This window comes from Myotis yumanensis, unplaced genomic scaffold (genome assembly GCF_028538775.1).
Source record: "Myotis yumanensis isolate MYYU_CA2020_CCGP unplaced genomic scaffold, mMyoYum1.0.hap1 SCAF_12, whole genome shotgun sequence".
Taxonomy (NCBI): Eukaryota; Metazoa; Chordata; class Mammalia; order Chiroptera; family Vespertilionidae; genus Myotis; species Myotis yumanensis.
The window spans coordinates 13,613,230-13,635,911 of record NW_027223763.1 but is presented as its reverse complement, the minus strand read 5'-3'; the positions used below and the strand labels follow the sequence as shown (position 1 = coordinate 13,635,911).

The following is a 22,682-nucleotide window of genomic DNA, read 5'->3' as shown; positions in this document are numbered from 1 at the left end:
TCCAGGAGGCAGTCAGAATTATGATTTAAGAATCAAAGTCTATCTCGCCACCTGCTTAAAACCTTTGGGTGACTGATCACCGCTCTTAGGAGAAAGAGCAAAAACTGAAGATGATCTACAGGGCTGCCGGGACCTGGCCCTGCCTACCTCTTACTCCTGTTTTAATGAGATAGCCTTTTATTGGCTATCTCAGCTGCAACCCCACTAATCTTTCTGTTTTTTAAAAATTAAATGTATTGGGGTGACAGTGGTTAATAAGATGGAATAAGTTTCAAGTGCATGGATTTGTAATGTATCACCAGTGTATCTCCTTTCAGTTCCCCAGGTGTTCACATCTCCCTCCCCTTCCCCAGGCTCCACACAGGCTGTTCCCTCCACCTGGAACCAGCCTTCCGGGTTCCTTCCTGCAGTAGCTTCCATGTGTCCTTCAGATCTCAGTGCATAAGGCTGTGATCCTTGTACTGAAAGGCTGTGTTGGGACCGGTGTGGTATGCTTTCCTAGCACTCTGACTTCCCAAGTGAAGCCACATTTCAGTTTACCATTCCTTTTCTATCTACTTAATAATGCCTGTGCCTCCTGTGAGACCATCTGCTCTGGGCGTGTACCTGTACCCATGTTCTCCACCGAACACCACCATCACTCCTAGCACCTTCATTGGCTTGCAGGAGCTGTTCAAAATCTTTGTTTGATGGATGGACACATCATTCATTTTCTGCTTGGAATGGGGTCCCAAAGACATGTTGACATAATCTTTTAAAATCATGTCCCATTGCCATGTAAAGAATCTATAGATTTTCCACCTGTATACTATGTTTCTCTCATCTTCCTCATTCACAAAGGAAGAAACTAAGGCTAATGGGCATTAAGGGACTAGCTCAGAGTCACTTGGGGGATTTGTGAATTGACCATGACTAAAGGTCTGTGATGGTCCAGACAGCAGGGTAGAATGGATACTGTAAGAGGAGATGGTCTTGTTGACCTGGATACAAATCCTGAAAGTAATTCTTGCTAACTCTGTTACTTTGGGAAATATACCTTCCTGGGGGGGGGGGGGGGGGGGGGAAGAGGGCAAAAATAGATACGTCCCAGAGTCTATTAAAATCAATGAATGAAGAAAGAGTCCTAGCACCAAGTAGGTGCTTGATGTGAGAGAGTGATTTGATGTTTCCTCCCTCCATCCCTCACCTGGTTTTTGTGGAGGCAAAGCAGATGCATGGGACCTCAACGTGAGGGCAGGCGGAATCATTATTGGCATTTTCCAATGACCCTCGGTCTTTGGTTTATTTTTACTTCCCATATTCACATGGCCTTGACCCCGCAGTCCAGGCCCTCACCAGCCACAATGTAATTATGCATTGTTGAGATGAAAACCTCTTGGAGGCATCCTCGTCATCTCCAATCCTGGGGCCATAGCTTCTGAACCCATGTCAGCTTCTAACACGTTTCCTGTTCCATACAGTGTTTAATTGGTGTCTGTGGCAAGTTTCTGCCTACCAAGATAGTCATTATCTCTATTACGATGACCCTCAATATCCATGCTGATTTTGATTCTTCTCTCTGAACCCTATACTTACTTGCCTTGGGATTTTATCTCCATAGACACACTCAGGGGACCAGACAGAGGTGACTTCTTATATTTTATTGAACTAAAGTCAGGTTTGGTTTATTAGACTGACAAAGCTATACCACTTATTAGATGCATGACCTCCCGAAGTCTCTCAACCTATCGGAGCCTTCTGTTTCCTCATCTGTATGATCGGGATAATAAGAGTAGCTGCCCCGTGGAGTTTCATGCCCCAGTCAATTGTATGATGTATGCGAAGACTCTTCATAACCTGTAAAGAAATGAATAGATACAATGCTAACATAATCAAGAACACAGCAGTAGTAGACCCTAGGTGTTTGGTGAAGACGCTTTCATCCAGGAAATGGATGTTTCCATTAGAGAAGATCAAGCAGGAGCCCCACAAAATGTAGTAAAACAGCAGAGAGGCTGTGGAACTTCAGGTACTTAGAGTTCAGATGCTGAAGTCTGACAGGCCAAGGTGTGTGACTGCCGTCAATGGTATGGCAACCTTGGCACTGTATTAAGGTGTCTGGGCTTCAGTTTCCTAACGGGAATGGTGCAGATAAAAAGAATACTTAGCTTTTGAAAATCAATAAAAAACATATAGGCCACTTGTAGCGTATAGTAAGAATTCAAAGCGCACGGCTCCTTATCAGACAAATGGGAGACCAATAATTTGTTGGTTAATTGAAAAAAAGTACGGCAAAGTGGGGGATCCTAAAATGTATACATGCTGCACATACATGAATACATTTTACTTTAACTTAACACATAAATGCATATTCCGCAGTCAGTCTTTTCAAATAGGGTTAAAATATTTTTGGAGGGTGTGCATATATTTTATTTTACATTATGCATGTATGTATCTTTGCATACATCTGACCAATAACTGTAGAATATTTCCAACTTTGGTTTATTCAAAGTGGGTCAGTAGTTTAAAGACTCTTAAGAAATGATCTACATGTTTGTAGAATTTTATAAATCCTTCCAGTCTTTCTTGGATCCTCCCCCTTTATTTAAATGGATGGGAGTTTTTCTCAGCAACTGGACTTTGTAGAATATTTTCATAGAATTCAAATTCCACAGAAAAAGCTCATATTTCGTCAATTTATTTGCTTTTAATTCCATGATAAAATGATAGTAAGTAGAACTGGCATAAACAGGTTTGGGAACACTCAAAACTGACTCTCGGGTTGTAGGACCGCAACCATCCAGCCATGAGTATTGATTGCTCTGTGATGGTCACACACCACATGTGCCTGATGGAAGGGAGTGTGGCAGGTCACTTACATGGTGGTCAGTAATGAGTTTGTCCTGAGACAGAAGCTCTTATTCCTAGTAATTTGCCACTATTACTGGAGCAACTTGCTCAAGGTCATATAGTGAGAAAAAAAAAGATGTAATAGTTAACATGGATTGCCCTTTATTATGTACCAGACAGTTTTCAGTGCTTGCATATATTTACTCATTTAATCCTTACAACGTCCCTATAACCCAGATTCCATTATGCTTTCCATTTTGTAAGCTTACAAAGGTAGGAAGAGAGAACTACATTCCTGCAGGGAAGACCGGGCTCCTCAGTACGCAGCCTTGGAAAAGAGTGACTTAGCCCAGATTAAGAGGCAGTGACCCAGATGATCCGGCGTGGTACCTCCGGTGGTGACTTCCCTTCCTGCCGCTAGAGATGCTCATCCTCAGCTGGTCTTAAGCAGATAGATGCTGATGGCTTTGTATCCCAGCAGGTGCCGCTCCTGCGGAGAGGTGGTGTGACTGCTAACCAGCAGCAGCCAACGGAGCAGCAGGAAAGCCCTCGTTTTCCACTGTAATTAGAGAATAGATTTACACCATTTGGCTTAGGGAAATAAACTATTACTAAGACAATACCTCATGCACAGGTTATTTTAAAGTTGGCCAAGGGCTCTCATACCAGTGAGCTTACCTGATCCTTGTAATTCCCCGTGAGGGAGCTAGAGCAAGGGTTAGTCTCCCCATTTACAGGTGAGAAGACTAAGGCCCACAGAAATTAATGACCGGCCCACTGCTGCTATCCTGCATTGGCACAGCCCTTTGTTCTTGTCAAAGAATAATCACGGGCATATTTATACGGAATCTTCATTCATCCATTCATTGTTCCATTCAACAAATATTTAGCTAAGTTCCAGGTATTATGCAAGGGGTGGGGGTAGAGGGGTGAACAAAACAAAGGGTATCTCTGTTTGCAGAGAGGTTGAAATCTAGTAGATAAAATTGGCACTGAATGGGTCCTGCATCCATGCCTTGCCTTAGGAGGCTGAGACTCAGGAGGGTTAAACCTAAAATTACAAAATCATGAAATGCCATGGCTGTCAGGGAACCTAAAATATCATCTAACCTATTTCTGTCATTTCATTAAAGAGTAAAATGAAACAGTGGGAAAGTGTTTGGCCAGAGTAACTATATGAGTTTTGTATTGCTGTGTAACAAACCACCAGACCTTTAGAGGCTTAAAGAAACACACCCATTCATTTTCTCACCGTTTCCACGGGTCAGGAGTCTGGGCAGGTGTAGCTGGACCTTCTGCCTACGTCTCACAGGCAGGAACGAAGACGTTGAGGTTCCGGGGAAGAACCCATTTCCACGCTCATTCAGGATGTTGTCTGAAGTCGCTTCTTTGTGGTTGTAGGACTGAGGTCACCTTTTCCTTGCTGGTTGTGGGAGAAGGTTCACCTTTAGCTCCTAGGGGCCATTCTCAGGTCCCTGGCCAGGTAGGTACCCCTCCATCTTCAAAGGAACAAAGATGCAGCAGGTCTTTCTCAGGCTTGGTCTCTCAGAGTTCTCCTGCAACAGCCAGAGAAAAAATGTTTTTAACTGGACACCTCTGATGACTTTAGATCCCCTTAGCTAATCACCCCAGGATGTAGGTCAGCTGTGCCATATTAGAGGGCACAGGCCTGGAAGGGATTTTGTAGTCACAGAGCCTGAGGAGCAGAGCCTGGAATCTTGGGGAAGGAGGGCCCATGTTAGAATTCTGCCTAGTACAGTCACTTACTAGAAGCCTTGTAGGAACAGAATGGGGAAGAGAGATCCTGAGTTTTCTCTGGGGCTCATTGTATGTAGTAGTTTGAATATCTATTTCTGTATAACAAATCGACCCAAACTTAGAGGTTTCAAACAATGGTCATTATATTATGCTCATGATCGATGGGCCAGGAGTTTGTGCCAGGATTGGCCGGGCAGTTCTTCTACACATGGAGTTGATGGAAGGCGCTCATTGTATTCAGCTGGCAGAGGCGCTGGGCTGGAGGTTCCGAGAAAGCGGCACTCACCTGTCTGCTGCCTTCACAGAGACGGCAGAAGGCTGGGCTCAGCTGGGCGGACCCCTCTCTCCAGGGTCTTCCCAAGTGATCACTCCAGCAAGGTGGTCAGATTGCTTATAAGTGGTCTCAGCACTCCAAGAGGGAGTTTTCCAGGAGGGGAGGGGGGGATGGAAGCTGCTAGTCTCTTGAGATCTGCATCATAAACTGTGTGAATCGTGTCTGCCTTCTTGTGTTGTTCTAAGCAGTGGTAGAATCTGCCCAGACTCAAGGGTCAGGAATATAGACCTATGCCTGAGGGAGGAATGTGGAAGGATCCGCGCCCACCTGCCACCCAGAGTGGGTTTTCCATTCATGTATTTTCCCATTAGCATACACTTTAGGACAGAGGGGCCTGCGCTCTTCAGAGACCTACGAGGAAGCATTTTGTAATAGAAAATTGGCCTGTAGACCCCTGTCAACCAAGATTGTGGTTTAGTGGATTTATCTTAAGTTTATGCCCCTTGCCACATGCCTCAACCTAAGGGCACACTTTGTTGTTTTATTCTTTTGGGAGCTGGTTAACGGGAGAGAATGTTCCACAGTGTTATTTTATCATTTGGTGGGTACGTGTAGAGTGTGGATACCGGAAGTGGGAAGGAAGACGATTCTGCCAGTTCCTAAGGATTCCAATTAAGGAATAATTCCAAGTGTGCGTTCGGGAAGCAGGGAGCTAACTACAGGCAATAACCCCTGGACCCACTGGGAGAGGACTTGCGCTAACACTCATTGATCACCTGGCCTCCCTGAGCACCTGTTCTGACCGGTGCCACAGTGACACTGTTTGTCTCCTGGAATTAGTTTAGAGCCCGTGTCCAGCAGTCCTTGGACAGTGTGAATATTTCCTTTTCTCCAATGCACCATCACCAGGTAAAATGCTGCCGTCCCTTTCGGAGAGGCTGGTGGGAATGAAGAGTGTACATGGGTGGCCTTCCCCAAGGGCTTCCAGGTACCACTTGTGTGACCACAAGCAAGTCATGGCACCTCTCTGGGCTTTTCCCCATGGACCAGGCTTGTCTAAGCATCATTTAGCTCCAGTGTTCTGGAAATTGCCATCCTAAACCCACAGTTTCCCCAGGAGTAAATTGCTACTTTGATAGTCCCTGATGTACTGATTGTTGGGGGGTGGGGTGGGGTGAGGTGGGGAGGATAGGAGAGAGGGTGGCCATTTGGTGACAAAGACCTATTTTAAGTGAGTACTAAATTGTCCTACTGAGGAAGAGGTAAAAGCCCACAAGAAGCCCCAGGCTAGCTGGGGGCAGCTGTCAGTCATAGGAGCTTTCAAGTGTCCTCCTAACCATGGGGCAACAACGCTTTTACCTAAGAATGGCTTTGGCATTGCTTTTCTATTTATTGGGGTAAAAAGATGGTAGCCAGTGAGGCTGAACCCAGCGGCCACCCAAGGGTGTATGACCCGGACCAGGGCAGGGTTTGTGCGATGCAACACCAGGCCTGTCTCTCATTCTGCACATGTAGCAAGGAGGGCGGTTGGCTCATCTGCTGACACAGGGCAAGAAAACCAGCATCTTCAGATGATTTTTTGTTGTTTTTAGGTTGTTGTTGCTGTTGTTGTGTGTGTGTGTGTGCGCGCGCATTTTCTTCCCTTGAGCCTGGAAGTGGCTTCCTGTTCAGAATAGAATCTGGAGGCTCAGAGCACCTAGTCAGAAATAGAACTGGGTCCTAGCTCTGGTCAGTTACTCAGTGGATAGAGTTTTGGCCTGCAGACTGAAAGTTCATGGGTTCCATTCTTGGTCAAGGGCATGTACTTCAGCTGCAGGCTTGATTCCCGGCCCAGGCATGTACAGTCAATGGATGTGTCTTTCTCTCTGTGTCTCCCCCTCCCTTCCACTATCTCTCTAAAAATCAGTGAAAAAAATATTCTCGGTTGAGGATTAACAAAAGAACAAAAAAAAAAGAGAGAGAGAAATAGAGCTGGGTCCTTACAGCTTCTGTGGATAGTTCCTTCCTATCCTCCTCCAGAGCCATCTCCCAGCCCGCCCACCTCGAACCTCAGCAGGGCCCCAGCAAACCCTCACACGGGTGAGTTACAGTCTCAGTGATGCCAGAGGAAGCCACCGGTGACCTTCAGTAAGTCACTCTGCTCTCTGAGCCTCGTTTTTCATATCGTTCAAATGAGATCCAGATTACCCTCTCCACTCATCCCATGACACACAAAAGTTGTGAAGGTCAAAATTATGGAACCACTGGTGTGGGGAGGTCAACTGGGGACAAAGGAGACATATGTAAAACTTTAGACAATACAAAAAGGAAAAAAATAAATTATGGAACCACACCGAAGAGCTTTAGGAAGTTTAAAGGTGACATAAAAATATAGAGTTTAACAGTGAAAAATGTAAGGTGTCACATTTTAGTAGTATTCCACTTATCTTAAAGGATGATTTTGGGGGTAAATGTTTTATGGGAGTATTACCGATAGAACATGAAAACATCCTAAGTGTACAGCAACATAAATGTGCACAAAAGGAATTCACACGTGTGGCCCTGCAGAAACCCTGCTCAGTTTTGCCTCTTTCTATACAGAATGGACTTGTGTGTCTGGTTGCTTTCACCTTTTCATTCTTCTGTGAAATCCCTCCATGTAGTGTTGTGTAGTTTGGGCTCATTTATTCTCAAGAATATTTTTTTCTTTTTGGAAGTCTGTTGTACTGCTGATGGTCACTCTCACAGCCTCCAGTTTGGGGTTATGATAAGTAGTGCTGTCGTCTTACAGGTGTCTTTGGGTGACCCCCTATATGCATTTTGTTGGGTACGTGCTAGGAGCAGAATTGCTGGGATGGAAGAGTATTTGTAGGTTCAATGTTGTAGATTCCTTAGTAGATACTTCGTTTTCCTCGAAATTTGCTGAACTAATTTTCCCTCCTGCTGGTAGCATCCTTGCAAAGACTCGGTGTTTCCCATCTTTTCTATTTTTATTTGGGTTTAGCCATCCTGCTGCAATCGTGTCACATTGCAGTTTTAATTGGCATGGTCCTGGTGACTAAGGAAGTGGAGTTTCGTGTGCTTATTGGCCTCTCAAATATCCTCATTGAGGAAGTGCCTATTCATATCATTCACCTATTTTCCCTCTTGGTTATCTGACTTTTTCTTACTGATTTGTAGGCATGTGTTTTTTTCTAGGACAAATTACACTTATTAAATAATTCAGTGAGAACCTTCTCAAGATAACTATAGATTGTGATATTTGCATCTACTGTGGTTTAAAGAAACCCAGAAAGGGGTGGCAAACCCCAGGAAGCATAAAATGCCTTTGACTAGCCCGAGAGGCCAATCAGTGCAGGAGTTACCTATTACAAATAGTCTTTGATTGGCTAGAGGTATTGAAAATACATTCTCTAAGGGTTGCCTTTTCACTCTTTGAATGGTATCTTTGATCAATATGTTTTAATCTTAATATATCCCTATCCCTATTAATTTTTTTTCCTGTATAGTGTGCCATGTTAAGAAACCTTTGCCACCTCCAGTATCATAATGATGCTCCCCTGTGTTTTCTTCTAAACCCTGCCTTGTTGATGTTGGTACTGTTTTTATTCTTTACTTTTCACATTTCGATCTGTAATCCATCTGCTAATGATTTGGGGGTACATAAGAGATGAGGTGTCAAGAAGAGGTTTTGTTCTTGTTGCTGTTTTAATATCAATATTCAACTGACCCAGTAACATTTATTGAACTATTTCCCTGGATTTTTAAAGCAACAATTACCTGTTTCAAAGGAACCGTTTTCTATGTGAGCTCAAGAGAAACACAGTAGTTTGTTTTCATGGGGGACACTGTGTAGGAAGCTTTAACACATTATCTTATCGGAGCCTCAAAACAACCCTGTAAGTACCGTATTGTTATTCTGTTCTGTGGTTGAGAAAACTGAAGCTTAGGAAGGAAAGGCAATTAGCTCGAGGTTAAGTAATGAAGAGCAGAGCTATGATTCAAGACCCAATTTTTCTGACTCCAAAGCCCACGTCGCTAGCTCTTTCTTCAAGCATCGAGGAGACAGTATTCATTATACACTGTGGAGGGTGAGGAACCAGTGAGACTAGGATATTAATCTGTAATCAGCTGGCCTTTCTAGTCAGGGAGAGGAATATTTTTACCTGGAACACTGATAAAACAAAGCATTCTTTACCCGCAGTAACAATAATGGTTAATGGCCAGTCAGAACCTCCTTTCACCGCCAACCTCCCAGCAGCTCTGCCCATTCAGTTCTAAAGACGAAAGTGTAAGGTAGGCATTGCCTTCCCCACGAGACAGATGAGAAAACTGAGGATCAAAGAGGTGAAGTGACTTATCCAAGGCCAAATCGTGGACGGGCTGAGTCCAGCATGTCCTTAACTGACTCCCACACCTACGGTCACCCTTCTTCCTGCCCAGATCATTGACCTTGAAGAACATTCTTGTGGTCCGGGGTTAGCCCCTTCTCACTGTCTAGCTTTTTGTTCTGAGTCCCTGGTTCTCCTGCCTGAGCACCGCCCAGGAAGAAGGAGCCAGTCTTGCCCCTCCGCCCCGAGCAACCTGCTACTTTTAGATTTGCTGCCAGCCCTTCCTTCCCTTTCTCCAGCACACCCATGCCCCACAGCGAAATGCTGCATTTAAATATGTAGCTGATGCTGCCTGTCACCTTCTTGCAGACACAGAACTGTATAATTGCAAAAATTGTTTCATAATCCTCCCCAATTAAGCTCCTGACAACCTAATTGGAAAGAGCCCCCTATTGGATTTTTACTTGCTCTTCTCCCCATTCCTCCCTCTACCCTTCGCCTCTGTCCCCTGCAGACACCAAACTAGAGAGTATCTTTGTCCGGGCAGGGGACCACAGAAGTCTTCTTTTGGCCTCTCCTTCTTATTGCTTGAGCCGTTCACAGAGGCTCTGACATCCTGTGAAGAACTGAGAAGAAGGAGGGAAAGCAGGTTATTAAGGCAATGATAGAAACTCAAGAGGGGAATGATTAAAAGGCTACATATTTATCTGGGAAAAATGAACACAGAGTGGGTCCGACGGCCAGTTATAATGCATACAGCACATCCATAAACCCGGGCTGCTTTCGGTTGAGCCCCAAGCATTCTGGCACCATTGATGTACGCATCTCTTATTAGTACCATTTGTTCAACACACACGTGCTTGTGCATGTACACGCATGCACATACACACACACTCGCACAACCAAAAAACAGTACATCACCAGAAACCTAAAAACAACTGTTTGTCTTCCCAGTGTAGCCGAAGGTCTACAGAGTATATATACATTTTGTGAGTCTCACGGAATCACTCAGACACCCATTACGATGTCAGAGACACACCAAGGATGAAGCACAGGGCATAAATAACACAGTAAATCAGAACTCCACTTTTTTTTTTTCATTTCCTCTCCACTTTTAAATAAACACTTCTGGTAGGCCAATGGGAATTATGGACTATAGGTTTCTATTTTAGCCTAGGTCTGTCTCGTCCCTCCCCAACCCCCACCCCCCATCCTTGGCACCCGATTTGTATGATCTTCCCTAAAATGCCACTGGCCCAGGCTGCATTCCTGTCTTAGGCAAAACCTCCAATTAAAATCAGCAGGGAGTTTGCTTGAATTAGGAGTCCCAGCCGAGGCTCCCACCCAGGTGGCTCTGAGAGGGAAGTGTGTGCCTTTGAAAGCACTGATGGGAAGCCCTGGGTGGCACAGCCTCCGTCCTCCAATGACGAGCAACTCCACGCTGTGTCACTGGGAGACCTGTCATGTCGCCAGAAAATCCTGGCTGAGGCAACGACGGGGCCTGCAGGCAAGCAGCGGTGTCTCCATGGCCCGGAGCCTAGCTTCTCCTCCGTTCTGGGGTTTAGAAGGTAGGAAAGGAACAGCAGGCGAAGTGAGGGAGCACTGCATTTGGATACAGAAATCCTGAGCTCTGGTGTGCCACATCCGTGCTGTGTGACCGTGGCAAGTCACAGCCCCTCTCTGGCCTTCAAAGCCACATGAGTAAAGTGGAAATCACCGGGGAGTCCTATCTCATGGGCCTGATGGGAGGAGAGAGGGGCAGCTGCCGTGATGTGGAAAGCACTCAAGAAACGTGGGTCCGCCCAGGTCTCAGTGCTCAGTCTGAGCAGGAGGGAGATGGCAGGACAGTTCCAGGGCAGCGTCTCGGTCTTCCGCTTCTGTGGTCCAGGCCGCTTCCTGTGAGCCTCAGAGGGTACACGCCAGTGGGCTTTAGAAATAAAAGCACCTTTTCCTGCCCTCCTTCCTCCCTCCCCTCAGGCCCCATCAGAATGAATTGAAACCCCATCCAACAGAAAGATGCTGATGTAGATGTATTGGAGTTCAGCTTTGGCTGCGAATGGAAAATGCCTTGGATCCCCAGGGACAGAGAAAAGCATTTTAAAACTTGGTCCTCGCTACCTCCAACTGACTGCCTTGCAGTGGGGCTGTGTCAGGCCCCGGTGAGCCCCTCCCTCCAGCCGGCCTATTAAGCCATCCTCTGTTGCCAGGGTTGAGGCAGGCTGTCACCAACTAGCCGGGGAAGTGGTATTTATAGATCGTAGTCCCTCCTACCCCTGGTCCCCAGCCTCTCCCTGTGCACTAGTCCTGAGCTCCAATTATCTGTGAATGGTGGAGAAGGATCCTGGCAGGTCCAGAGGAAGCCAGGCATGTGATAATAGGCCCTTCCCGTGCTCAAACTTTCCATTAGTTCCATGTATCTCTCTCTCTGTGGCCTGCTCACTTTTCGCTTGCCTCTTGTCATAATTTTACACTGTGGTACGTGGTAGAAAGTGCGCCCGTGCTGGAGTTAGGGACCCCGGAGTCACTTCCTGACTTGAGACAAGTTATCTCACTTCTCCAGGCCTCGTTGTCTTCATGCAGCTGGTTGGCTGTGCTGCTCCAGCACAATGCCTGGTACACAGTGAGTGCTCTGTAGTTGTCAGCCACTGATTGCCTTGGCCCACTTAGGGTGCTGCCTTCTGTTGAGCATGGCAGGGTTTCTGCCCATCAGTAATGACTACCGAGAGCCCTGGCTGCAGATGGAGAAGGGATAGGAGGGTGATCTGATTCAGGTGGCGTCCTCATGGTTGGAAGTTGCTTGTTAAAAACAAACACACAAACTGGAATGAGTCTGTATCTCTGGTTTTGTTCTTCTCAAGGTTATTGAAAAGCAAAGGAAAGGTCACTGACCTTGGGAATCAGAACTCAATAATAACACTGCCTCCCATCTGGCCCCCTCCCTCAAGGACCACTCGCCCTCACATAGCCCATTGAGTGACCATATTCCGTGAGTTATAACAGTGGCTGCATTTCTTTCTGTCCTCCCCACTCTAATTTCCTCCCATCACCTTTCCCCTCTCCAGGTGCCTCCTGCATTGCCCTGTCTGCACATCCAGCTCCTTCATTTCCCCCATCAGCTCCAACACCGCATCCTTTTCTCCTCCCTGATCACCCTTCCCCGCGCTCCACCTCTCTCCCTACTCTTCCCCTCCCTGCACGCTGCCTCTAAGTCCTCTCGCTGTATCATTAATGCCTTCATTGATGCAGCCCACAACCTCCTGATTATTCTGAGGTCAGGAGATGCAGGTGCCAGGCCGCTCGCTCACGCGCCTCAGAGGGCCTCTGTCCGCAGTCCCTCCCGCCAGACTGGGCTGGAATCCTAATGCGCCACTAGCCCCTTTGCCTGTTGCAGCATGACCAGGAACTTTCATCTTTCTAGTCCCCCCCCTGAGGATTCCGAGAGTTCAGCCACAATCAAGCATTGATTCAAGGAGTGGGGGCTGCGGCCCTGACAAAGGACCCCAATGATGAGACACGAGAAAGGGGGCGCTCTGCGGGGTTATAGAGTGCCTTGCAGATGGGAACAGAGGAGCTCTAAATGGGGTACTGTCCTGTCACTTGGAGAGGGAGTGACAGGGGCAAGTGTGGGCCATGTGAAAGAGGCATTTTGAAATTAGGCTCTCCTCAGATGGAACCGTGCAATCGGAGACGTGTGGCGGGTCCCCGCAGCTCACAAAACTATGGGATGACTCATAGCCAATATTCAGTCAATGTTCTGGTCTGGGAGGTGGGAGCCACAGAGCTCATTAGCATTCCAGCTGCGTGGCCTGAAGGCAGGCCGGGCCTTCTGCTGTTCTCCAGGCTGGGATGGGCTTGGTCTCACGCAGCGGAGACTGGGGCTGAGCTGTGTGGGTGGATGGTATCGAAAACTAATACTGCAGTCCGGAGGGGAGAAGGGAAGGTAGGTTTTCTTAATGAAAAACAACAAAAATATTAATTCTGTTCATTCACTCAGCAAACACTAATACGGAGCCAGTCTCTGGGCTAGATGTTCAGGGAAGGAGCCCCCCCCCCCCCCCCCCATAAGCCTTAGAGCCTGGAGGGGAAACTGACAAGAAAACCTATGTTCTGAATGTGATGGGGGTTTTATTGCCAGGGGCTGGGTGGTTCTATGGATTTAAAAGGCAGAGCAGTTTCAAGGAGCTCGCTAATTATGCCTCCATTCCTCTCAGCTGATAAGCAACTCATTTCAAAGCACAGCATCCTGGGAAGCTGGTTCAACAGTATCGATTTTCAAATGTCCCATATGAAAAACTGGTTTTCCTCAAACTCCAGAGAGATAGTGAAATCCCTGAGTGCCTCAATACCTTCAAAGGAACAGCTTATTCCCTGGGATAAGAGTATTATTATTATTACCTCTTCAATAATTGTTCTTTGCCGGGCTCCTGCCTTTAAATATATTATCTCACTCAGTCCTCTCACCCACCACAGAAGATGGGCTTTAAGTGACTGGTTCCTGGTTACAGAACTGAGCTTGGAACTCGCTTCTACTTGGGCCAACACACACACTTTTTAACCTTAGGCTGTAATGCCAAACCAGCGGTTCCTGAGCGTGGCCATGGTGGCTTAACCATAGGAATGATTGGGTAGATCGGCGGTTCTCAACCTGTGGGTCGCGACCCCTTTAGGGGTCGAACGACCCTTTCACAGGGGTCTCCTAAGACCATTGGAAAACACATGTATAATTACATATTGTTTTTGTGATTAATCACTATGCTTTAATTATGTTCAATTTGTAACAATGAAATTGGGGGTCACCACAACATGAGGAACTGTATTAAAGGGTCGCGGCATTAGGAAGGTTGAGAACCACTGGAGTAGATGACGGTTGACCCTTCCTCCCACAGGCAGTACAATGCAAAAGGGCTTCTGTTTCCAGCTTCCTAAAGTGGGGATCATGCACCACCTTTGTCGTCATCACCATCACCACAGCCCATTGCAGCCTTAAGAAGGGCTTTCTTCACTCTTGCTTGACACTTAATGGAAAAAGAAAAAGCCAAAGCTCTGAGCCAAGAGACTTCTCTATTCACTCACTTAGTCCGTCCTTTCATCTCTGAGCTTCTATTGCCATGCGTATAAAATGGAGCAGGGCAGTCCCTTTGCAGGAATCATAAGAGCTAACTTTTATCGAGCCGTCAATACCTATCAGGTTTGGGGCAAAGCTTTCACATAAAAATTCATGTAATCCTCTCTGCAGCCCAGTGTGGGTGGCATGATTAGGAAGGAGAGGGAGATGCCCAGCACCACTCCAGCTAGTTCCAGGGTGTTGTGAGCCTCAAGTGAGAAAATGGGAGTGAATGTGCCCCGTGCAGGGTAAGAAGCACAAGGCGTGTGTAAGGAATCATTCGTAGCTTGAAAGACAGCCAGGAGGTGACTTGCACAGGAATGAGGAAAGAAGTGAGGTGCTAAGCTGACTGCCTTGTGTATTTTTACCTATTCTCTTGCTTTCTGTCTGGTGGAGTATCTCTTTCCTGGAACGTTTCCGTGGCTGGAATTTGGCGACAGGTTGGCTATCGTTTACACAGCATTGAGGGGCAGTGGGGAGGGAGACCTAGACATACAGGCTGTGATGGAAATTCCACTGAGTTGAGAAGAGTTCTGGGAAAATGGGAGTAACGGCATCTTTCTTACCTGTTGGAGAAGCCACTGTCAGGATCATATCAGGTCATCAGTATGGTAGCACTTCGACATCTGTAGAGTGATATAAAATATAACTTGTTTTTGTTGAGGCTGAATGGTATATAACCGCCTGGGAGAATCTGGGAGGGTTGAAACATCTGATGCAGGTTAAAGCTACTTTCTATTGCTGATTTTTCCCTTTTTTCAATCTGTTGTCATCCAGCAGGGGTGTTTGAATTTATACATTTTAATTTTCTGAATCAAATTTATGTGGGGCAAATGTATAATGGAATCAAAGAGTTAGAAAGGGCCCAAAGAAGTGTACTCCAACCCTTTCACCTTATGGATTGGACAATGAACATACAGGGGAAAGCCCAGCATCCTATAGCTGGCCTGTGGGTTACAAGGACTGACAATGCCCTCCTCCTAACTTCCATTCAGAGCCCTTCCTATTCTAACTGTTCTCCCCAGCCCTTTCATTCTTAGGGCGTCTCCATGTACATTATCAGTTGGACAATCGTCACTCACCGCCTGCCCGTGGTGGCTAACATTCTCCATTCTCCCTCTGTCCCCAGGACGATTCAGCAGTGGCTGGCCAGGGTGCAGTCGCTTCTCTACTGCAATGAGAACGGGTTTTGGGGAACCTTCCTGGAGAGCCAGAGGAGCTGCGTGTGCCACGGGAGCACCACGCTGTGCCAGCGCCCCATCCCCTGCATCATCGGCGGCAACAACAGCTGTGCCATGTGCAGCCTGGCCAACATCTCGCTCTGCGGCTCCTGCAACAAGGGCTACAAGCTGTACCGCGGCCGCTGCGAGCCCCAGAACGTGGACTCGGAGCGCAGCGAGCAGTTCATCAGCTTCGAGACCGACCTGGACTTCCAGGACCTGGAGCTGAAGTACCTGCTGCAGAAGATGGACTCGCGCCTCTACGTGCACACCACCTTCGTCAGCAACGAGATCCGCCTCGACACCTTCTTCGACCCGCGGTGGCGCAAGCGCATGTCCCTCACGCTCAAGAGCAACAAGAACCGCATGGACTTCATCCACATGGTGATCGGCATGTCCATGCGCATCTGCCAGATGCGCAACAGCAGCCTGGACCCCATGTTCTTCGTCTATGTCAACCCCTTCAGCGGCAGCCACTCGGAGGGCTGGAACATGCCCTTCGGCGAGTTCGGCTACCCGCGCTGGGAGAAGGTCCGCCTCCAGAACAGCCAGTGCTACAACTGGACCCTCTTGCTGGGCAATCGGTGGAAGACGTTTTTCGAGACGGTCCACATCTACCTGCGCAGTCGGACTCGGCTCGCCACCGTCCTGCGGAACGAGACCGGCCAGGGCCCCGTGGACCTGTCCGACCCCAACAAGCGGCAGTTCTACATCAAGATCTCGGACGTGCAGGTGTTCGGCTACAGCCTGCGGTTCAACGCCGACCTCCTCCGCAGCGCCGTGCAGCAGGTCAACCAGTCCTACACGCAGGGCGGCCAGTTCTACTCCTCGTCGTCCGTGATGCTCCTCTTGTTGGATATTCGGGACCGAATCAACCGCCTGGCCCCGCCGGTGGCCCCCGGGAAGCCCCAGCTGGACTTGTTCTCCTGTATGCTGAAGCACCGCCTGAAGCTGACCAACAGCGAGATCATCAGGGTGAACCACGCCTTGGACCTCTACAACACGGAGATCCTCAAACAGTCCGACCAGATGACGGCCAAGCTCTGCTAACCGGCCACTCCCGGGCCACGGGACGTTCCCTTTTGTTGTACAAACAGTAACAGGACGAAAACCAAGCGAAGTACATAAAAAAAAAAAAATTTGTAAAATGTAATTACTATTCGAAGAGACAGAGGAAACATCTTCATTCGTTGGACACTGAACACGTTCTAGCGACTGTCTGAAACCGTGGGGCATGTTTGTTACTTCTATACTCTGTCAGGAAGAAGGGGTTCAGCCCTCGGAGGAGCGTGGAGGGAGCTGGAGTTGCTTCTTAGGCCTCAGGTGCTGGGTGGAGGGGGAGGCGGGGAGAGCCTATGCAATGGATTGTAAAGGTCTCTGCTGTGCAGGTGCTAAGGTGACACGCGAAAGAGAAAGCGAGCTATATGTAATGTACAACCGACACTGCCATTTTTCCTTGTGGGAGGAAATGGACATAGATAAAGAAGATATTTCTTCGGTTATGATTCCTTCCCTCTCTATGCTTATTTCTTTGTGGTTCTTTTGACTCATTTTCACACCAGGGTGGCGGATGCAGTAACAGGGCTATCTTGCCTACCTCACGTCTTTCATGGTGAATACACTGAAGCTGGACAACAGATGGGACTGGGGAGAGCGGTATTCCCATAATCACACAGGGCTGAAACAAAAACTACCTTAGATGTCAGCAGTCGAGGGCCTCGGTTTCTCTGGGAATAGACTCAGAGAGAAAGGCATGCCCCTGGCTACACGCAGTCACTGCCTGCATGAGGCCTGAGTTCCTGGGCAGGCCCTCCTAAATCATGCTGCCATGTTCCTGTGTTCTCCAGGCTAAATGCCAAGGGACAGAGTATATTTCAGTCTCAGGTTGTTTTCATAGGTGTTTTTTTTCCTTTTAGTCATGAAACCCCTTTCACCTACTTTCTCCAAAAACAGAAATTATGTCAGATTTCCTAGAAATACCACACATATTAAAATTTAATTTGAATAAAAATCAATAACCTAAATAAAAAATAAACTAGGGTAGGCTTAAATAGTGCATTGGTCTGCCAAGCTTACTTCCCCAAGGAAGTCTCTAAAAAATTATTTTTTTGATTAACTCAATACACACACATCCATAATATAACACTGCCATTTCTTTGGCATCTGTGAAAGCTGAGAAGCCTCACATAGGGCTTGGGGATCGAGTTGGGTGGAGAGGCTCAAGAAGGAAAGTGATTGCAAAGCTCACCTCTAGAGGATTTGGGCGGGGGGCACTCCGGTGCCAGAAATGCTGTGTGGATCCTTTTGCTAAGGAACTTGCTGGACGTGCTTCTGAGCATCTGGATCTTCGCTTCTGTATTGGCAGAGAAACAGGATGGCACACTTTCGGGCTGGAAAAGAGAGCAGGACACCTGTGGTCTAAACATCTGCCCAGTGCAAATACCCCTTTACCATCTTAGGGAGATGCCTGCTGTTGGCTGACTGGGCCATTTCAGGGACAGGAAGCTAATTCGTGCTATCTTCCGCTTTCTGTGATTACTGAAGGGGAGCAGTCGTGCTCATTCCAGGCTGTGTTACAAAAATATCTTAACTATTTGGCAGTCATCTCATACCTCCTAGCTAAAACACAAAGACCTATCTCAGAGGTCACCGGGGTCTATGATAATGCGACTCAAAGAGAACACCAGTCCCAATATAGTTTATTTTAAGGTGAAAGAAGCTGAGGCCTGCCGTGCATAAGAAGTAGAGAATTATCTAGTTTGTGTGTCTAGGGGGTATTTTTTTTTCATAATGGTAAATTCCAATTTTAATATTCTAGTTTCTTTAGTACAAATTAACATATTTCTAAACCAGTTTTAACACTTGACATGCACTTCCCATTAATACACTTTTTTGGACCTCAGATTCTGAGAGGATTTGGTGTTCACTTACGTTGGAAATTCTTCATTCCAGAGGGCACATAGCAGTTGTTCACCAAGTACAAGATTTTGCAGATCATGAAACATGTTTACTACACCTAGTCCATGAATGGAGCATGTCAGAAAAATGAAGATTTGTAAGAAACGGTCCATGCTTTTGTGTCACTCACAGACTAATGAAAAAAGACAGACATAGGCAACGATTAAAAAACAAACAGTAATTACAGTACACCATGATGAGTGCTATTGTGGGGCCAGGCACACAGAGAGGACCCCTGAAGAAGTGATTGACCGTGTTCATAGGGTTAGGCAAGTGCATTCTGAGTGTTCAAAATGAATGGGACTTGGGCAACTCAAAAGGAGCAAAGGGCCAAGGAGCAGAGAATGCAAAAGCACAAGGGTGTAAGTGTGCACAGGGCACTCGAGGGTCAGTTACAAGAATAGTTACAGAAAGGTGTCATTTTAAATGGTAAGCTACCAAGGAGAGTGAGGATTTCAACTCTATATCAGAAGTTGAAATAATCATTCATAATCCTCATGAGCTGAAGAATGAATTTAAGGCTGATCATCCCTCAGTTGTCTCTCTTCCTCCTCCCTTTCATTTCTACCTTCCAAGGACTCATGATCTAATAATCCCTCTATTTACACAGCACTTTACAGATTTCTAGGCAATTTTCATATGCACTGTGCTACCTAATCCTTATCACAATTCAGTTAGAGCCTTCAAACTTCAACTGTGTGTGTGTGTGTGTGTGTGTGTGTGTGTGTGAGAGAGAGAGAGAGAGAGAGAGAGAGAGAGAGAGAGAGAGAGGCCTCCCCCCTTCACCTTGAAAATATTCCATATTACAAAGAGAATACATTGAAAAGGTCAGGGCAATAGAGAAATTTTGAAGGAGCGAGATTCAGACATCAAAATATTTATTCAAAGGCGAAAGGAAAATACTTTGCTATAAAAGGAAACAAAGTTCTGTAGATTTCAGAGTGTCTCCTGTTTGATTCTGACCCTTTCAGCTAACAAAGTTCCCCCTGAGCTGGGAGGGAAAAAAGCCTGATGCCTTCAAGTAAGATTTTAATTCAATTAGTGTCTTACCAATTTGATGCAGCAACCAAGGGCCTGTGGTGTCTGATTAATATGCTGATGCTAAGGCAAAAGAGTGAACAGAATGCCCATTTGGATAAGGACTGGCAGCAAAGCGTGGCATTGCCATGGAAACCACAGAAGGTCATTAATTAGCTATCAAATAAAATCATTGGAAAATTCTGGACCCTGGCTTATCTGCTCCCTTCAAAGAGGAGGCCAAGAAGAGGTCACACTAACAGCAAGGCTTCCTTAGGTGATTAATATCATAGTGGCACAGAGACTGCATGTCACCAAGTGGGAGAACAACTGGGAAGTAAAACAAATGAAATGGACACAACAGAAGGAAAGAGGCTTTGGGTTATCCAGGTACAAGAATATAATTTTAAATATGAAGTATCTTGTTAGGTTGTCTATGCTAATGTAATTATCTCCCTGACAAACATTTTCTCCTATTCTCTTTTCTGTGGAAAGGAGGAATAATATGGATCCACTAGATGGTGATAAATGATTGGAGGAAGAGATCACAGAGTCAAAGGGTGAGAAGTGATTAACCTCTACAGTACAAGCTATAGCTTGTATGACTTAAATTAATAGGAGGGGGGGGGGGCATTTTACAAATGAAAGCAGAAAATTATTAAAATAGCTGGACACATAGACATAGCAAAACTTACCACACCAATAATCACAATAAATGTAATTGGACAAAACTGGTCATTAAAAAGACAGAGGTAGTCAGCCTACAAACTATAAACTAAAAAAATAAATAAACCGAAAGAAAGGTTGAAAATAAAAAGATGGATAAAGACAAACTAGACAGATATTAACTAAAAGGAAATTAATGTAGCACTATTAATATCAGTAAAAATAGACTTTAAGGCAGAACACATTATTGGGTTTAAAGATGACCAATTTACCAGGGAAAGTGGAGAAGGGAGTGGGCTTTTAGAACCACAGATTTGTAGGACTACAGGGGTCATTAAAGATCTGTCAATCTTCAACTTTCAGAGAGGAGGAGTTATACCCAACGTCATTCTACAAATTTGAACACTGAGCCTGAATTGAGTTATTGTTTCACTATCGCAAACATTTTTTTTGGTCTAAATTACATATCAAGTTAATGTAGTTCATACAGTAGAATCCTGCCCTCAGGGAAGGCAGTTTTTAACATAAGGATGAATGTCTTATGGTAATTATGGTCACTTTAATAAAACCTAACATACATGAAATCCCAAACATATTAAGTAGACATATTCTTTGTAAGTACTAATAAGAAAGAAGTATCTAAACTGGAAAGTGACATGCTTGGTTAAAGGATGGGCAGGAATACATTGATACATATTGCATCACCAGTAGTTACAGACCCTAGTTCACTGAACCTGGTACAATGGTACATGAAGTTTGAAGGACAGAGTGCCTGTCTTAGTCAATTCAGTATACTATAACAAAAATACCACAGACAATAAATATTTATTTCTCACCTTTCTGGAGGCTGGAAAGTCCAAGATCAATGTCGTGGCAGATTTGATGTCTGGTGAGAATCCATTTCCTGGTTCGTAAAAGGCCATCTCCCCACTGTGTCCTCATATTGCAGATGGGGCAAGAGAACTCTCTTGGGTTTGTTCTATAAGGGAACAAATCCCATTCATTAGGACTCCACCCTCATGACCTAATCATTTTTGCCTCTTCTAATACCATTATCACCTTGGGGGTTAGGGTATCAACATATGAATTTGAGGGGAGCACAAACATTCAGTGTGAAATTATTAAAGGAAAATCCTCCACTACGTAGCTTGGAAAAACAAATGAGCCTCATGAATCACAAGTTGAGTTGCTCTCTGAGTTGAGTATATGACCTCTATTCCCAAACTTCCTTGCTTGATAGGTGACCACCCAAACTGTATTGGCTCCACCCAAGGGCCAGTACTTCCCTGAGAATGAATGAAGTGGGGAGCATCTTCACAGTCAGGTTTTCACATCTCTATAAAACTTCTAAATGGAGTCATTTACCCCAAGAAATAGGTGGCTTTGATTAAAAATACATGTAACTAAAAGCTGCAGGAGAAAGAAGAGATACCCAAGATGCAGGTGGAAATTGTCATATTGCCGATGATTGTCTTTTCCTGTCAAGAGATCCCTGTAAGCCTTAACCAGGGACTGAAGGTTGGTCTGACTTTGCCACAGGCTTGCATGAGTGAGGAATGTTCTTATACATTAGAGGCTGATTATAAACACTGCCAAGGGATTGTTAATTATATGGTATTAATTATATAACACATAATTATAAGGTAATAATTACATCACCTAATATTTTGTTAGTGTACAAAATGATGCAGAGCTTAAAGCCTAGCCCTGGAGCTGGGTTTTTCTGAATTAGCAGGCACCTGCAGAACCGGAATTAGGATTCAAATTTCCCAGTTCCCAGGCTAGTGTTTAAGCATTACATTCAACATGATTCCTGACATGAAAAATACTGACAGCATAGTGCTCCGGCTAAGAGCTCAGCCCTGGACACAGGAGCTCATTTACATTCTACCTGTGCAATGGCTGAGATAGTTAACCTCTCTGGGCTCCCCTTCCTTTTTCTGGAAAAATGAGGCTCTTCATAGATCCTGGCTAATATGGTTGTTATGTGAACTAAGTGCATTTAAAGAGCCTAGAACAGTGACTAGTATTTTGAAAGTTTATCTGTTTGTTAAATAAATGACACAAATAAAAATATGCTTTAGATAATATGCAAATTAATAATCTTTATAATAATAGCTAAAAATCAATTGACCTCATGTTACAGGCCAAACAATGCAGTAAGAACTTAATGTGAGTTACTCATTTAATTTCCTGGCAACCCAATGGGGTGGGTCTAATTATTGCTTCAGTTTTACACAGGAAGACACCGAGTCTTAGAAAGATGAAATTACACGTCTGTGGCCACACAGCTAATGATGGAATTTTGATTTAAGTCTCCAAAATCAGATCTCCTAACTATGCCACACAGTTTCGCCAATAAGAGCAAACAAGCTACCTAAAAAAAGCTATCATAAGAATAACCCAGACCTTACAAGTCACCTGGCACCACTCTTCATATATAACCATGAAATTCCTCTATGAACTAGAGTCAAGGGTATCCAGATAGTGTTCCGTTCATCACAGAATGGGCAGTCTAAGACAGATTTTCCATCTTTAAGAGCCGG

At 45.6% G+C, this 22,682-nt stretch overlaps 1 protein-coding gene across 2 annotated transcripts in view; it reads left to right on the top strand.

Annotated features, from left to right (window-relative positions):
• The window catches only part of BRINP1 (BMP/retinoic acid inducible neural specific 1), a 161,663-nt gene extending 144,660 nt beyond the window's left edge, over window positions 1-17,003 (top strand). For both annotated transcript variants that reach the window (XM_070430792.1, XM_070430793.1), the window contains exon 8: window positions 15,405-17,003. In XM_070430792.1, coding sequence (XP_070286893.1) covers window positions 15,405-16,545 — 1,141 coding nt within the window. In that variant the 3' untranslated portion in view covers window positions 16,546-17,003. The remainder of the gene's footprint in view (window positions 1-15,404) is intronic.
• Window positions 17,004-22,682: the final 5,679 nt, after the last annotated feature.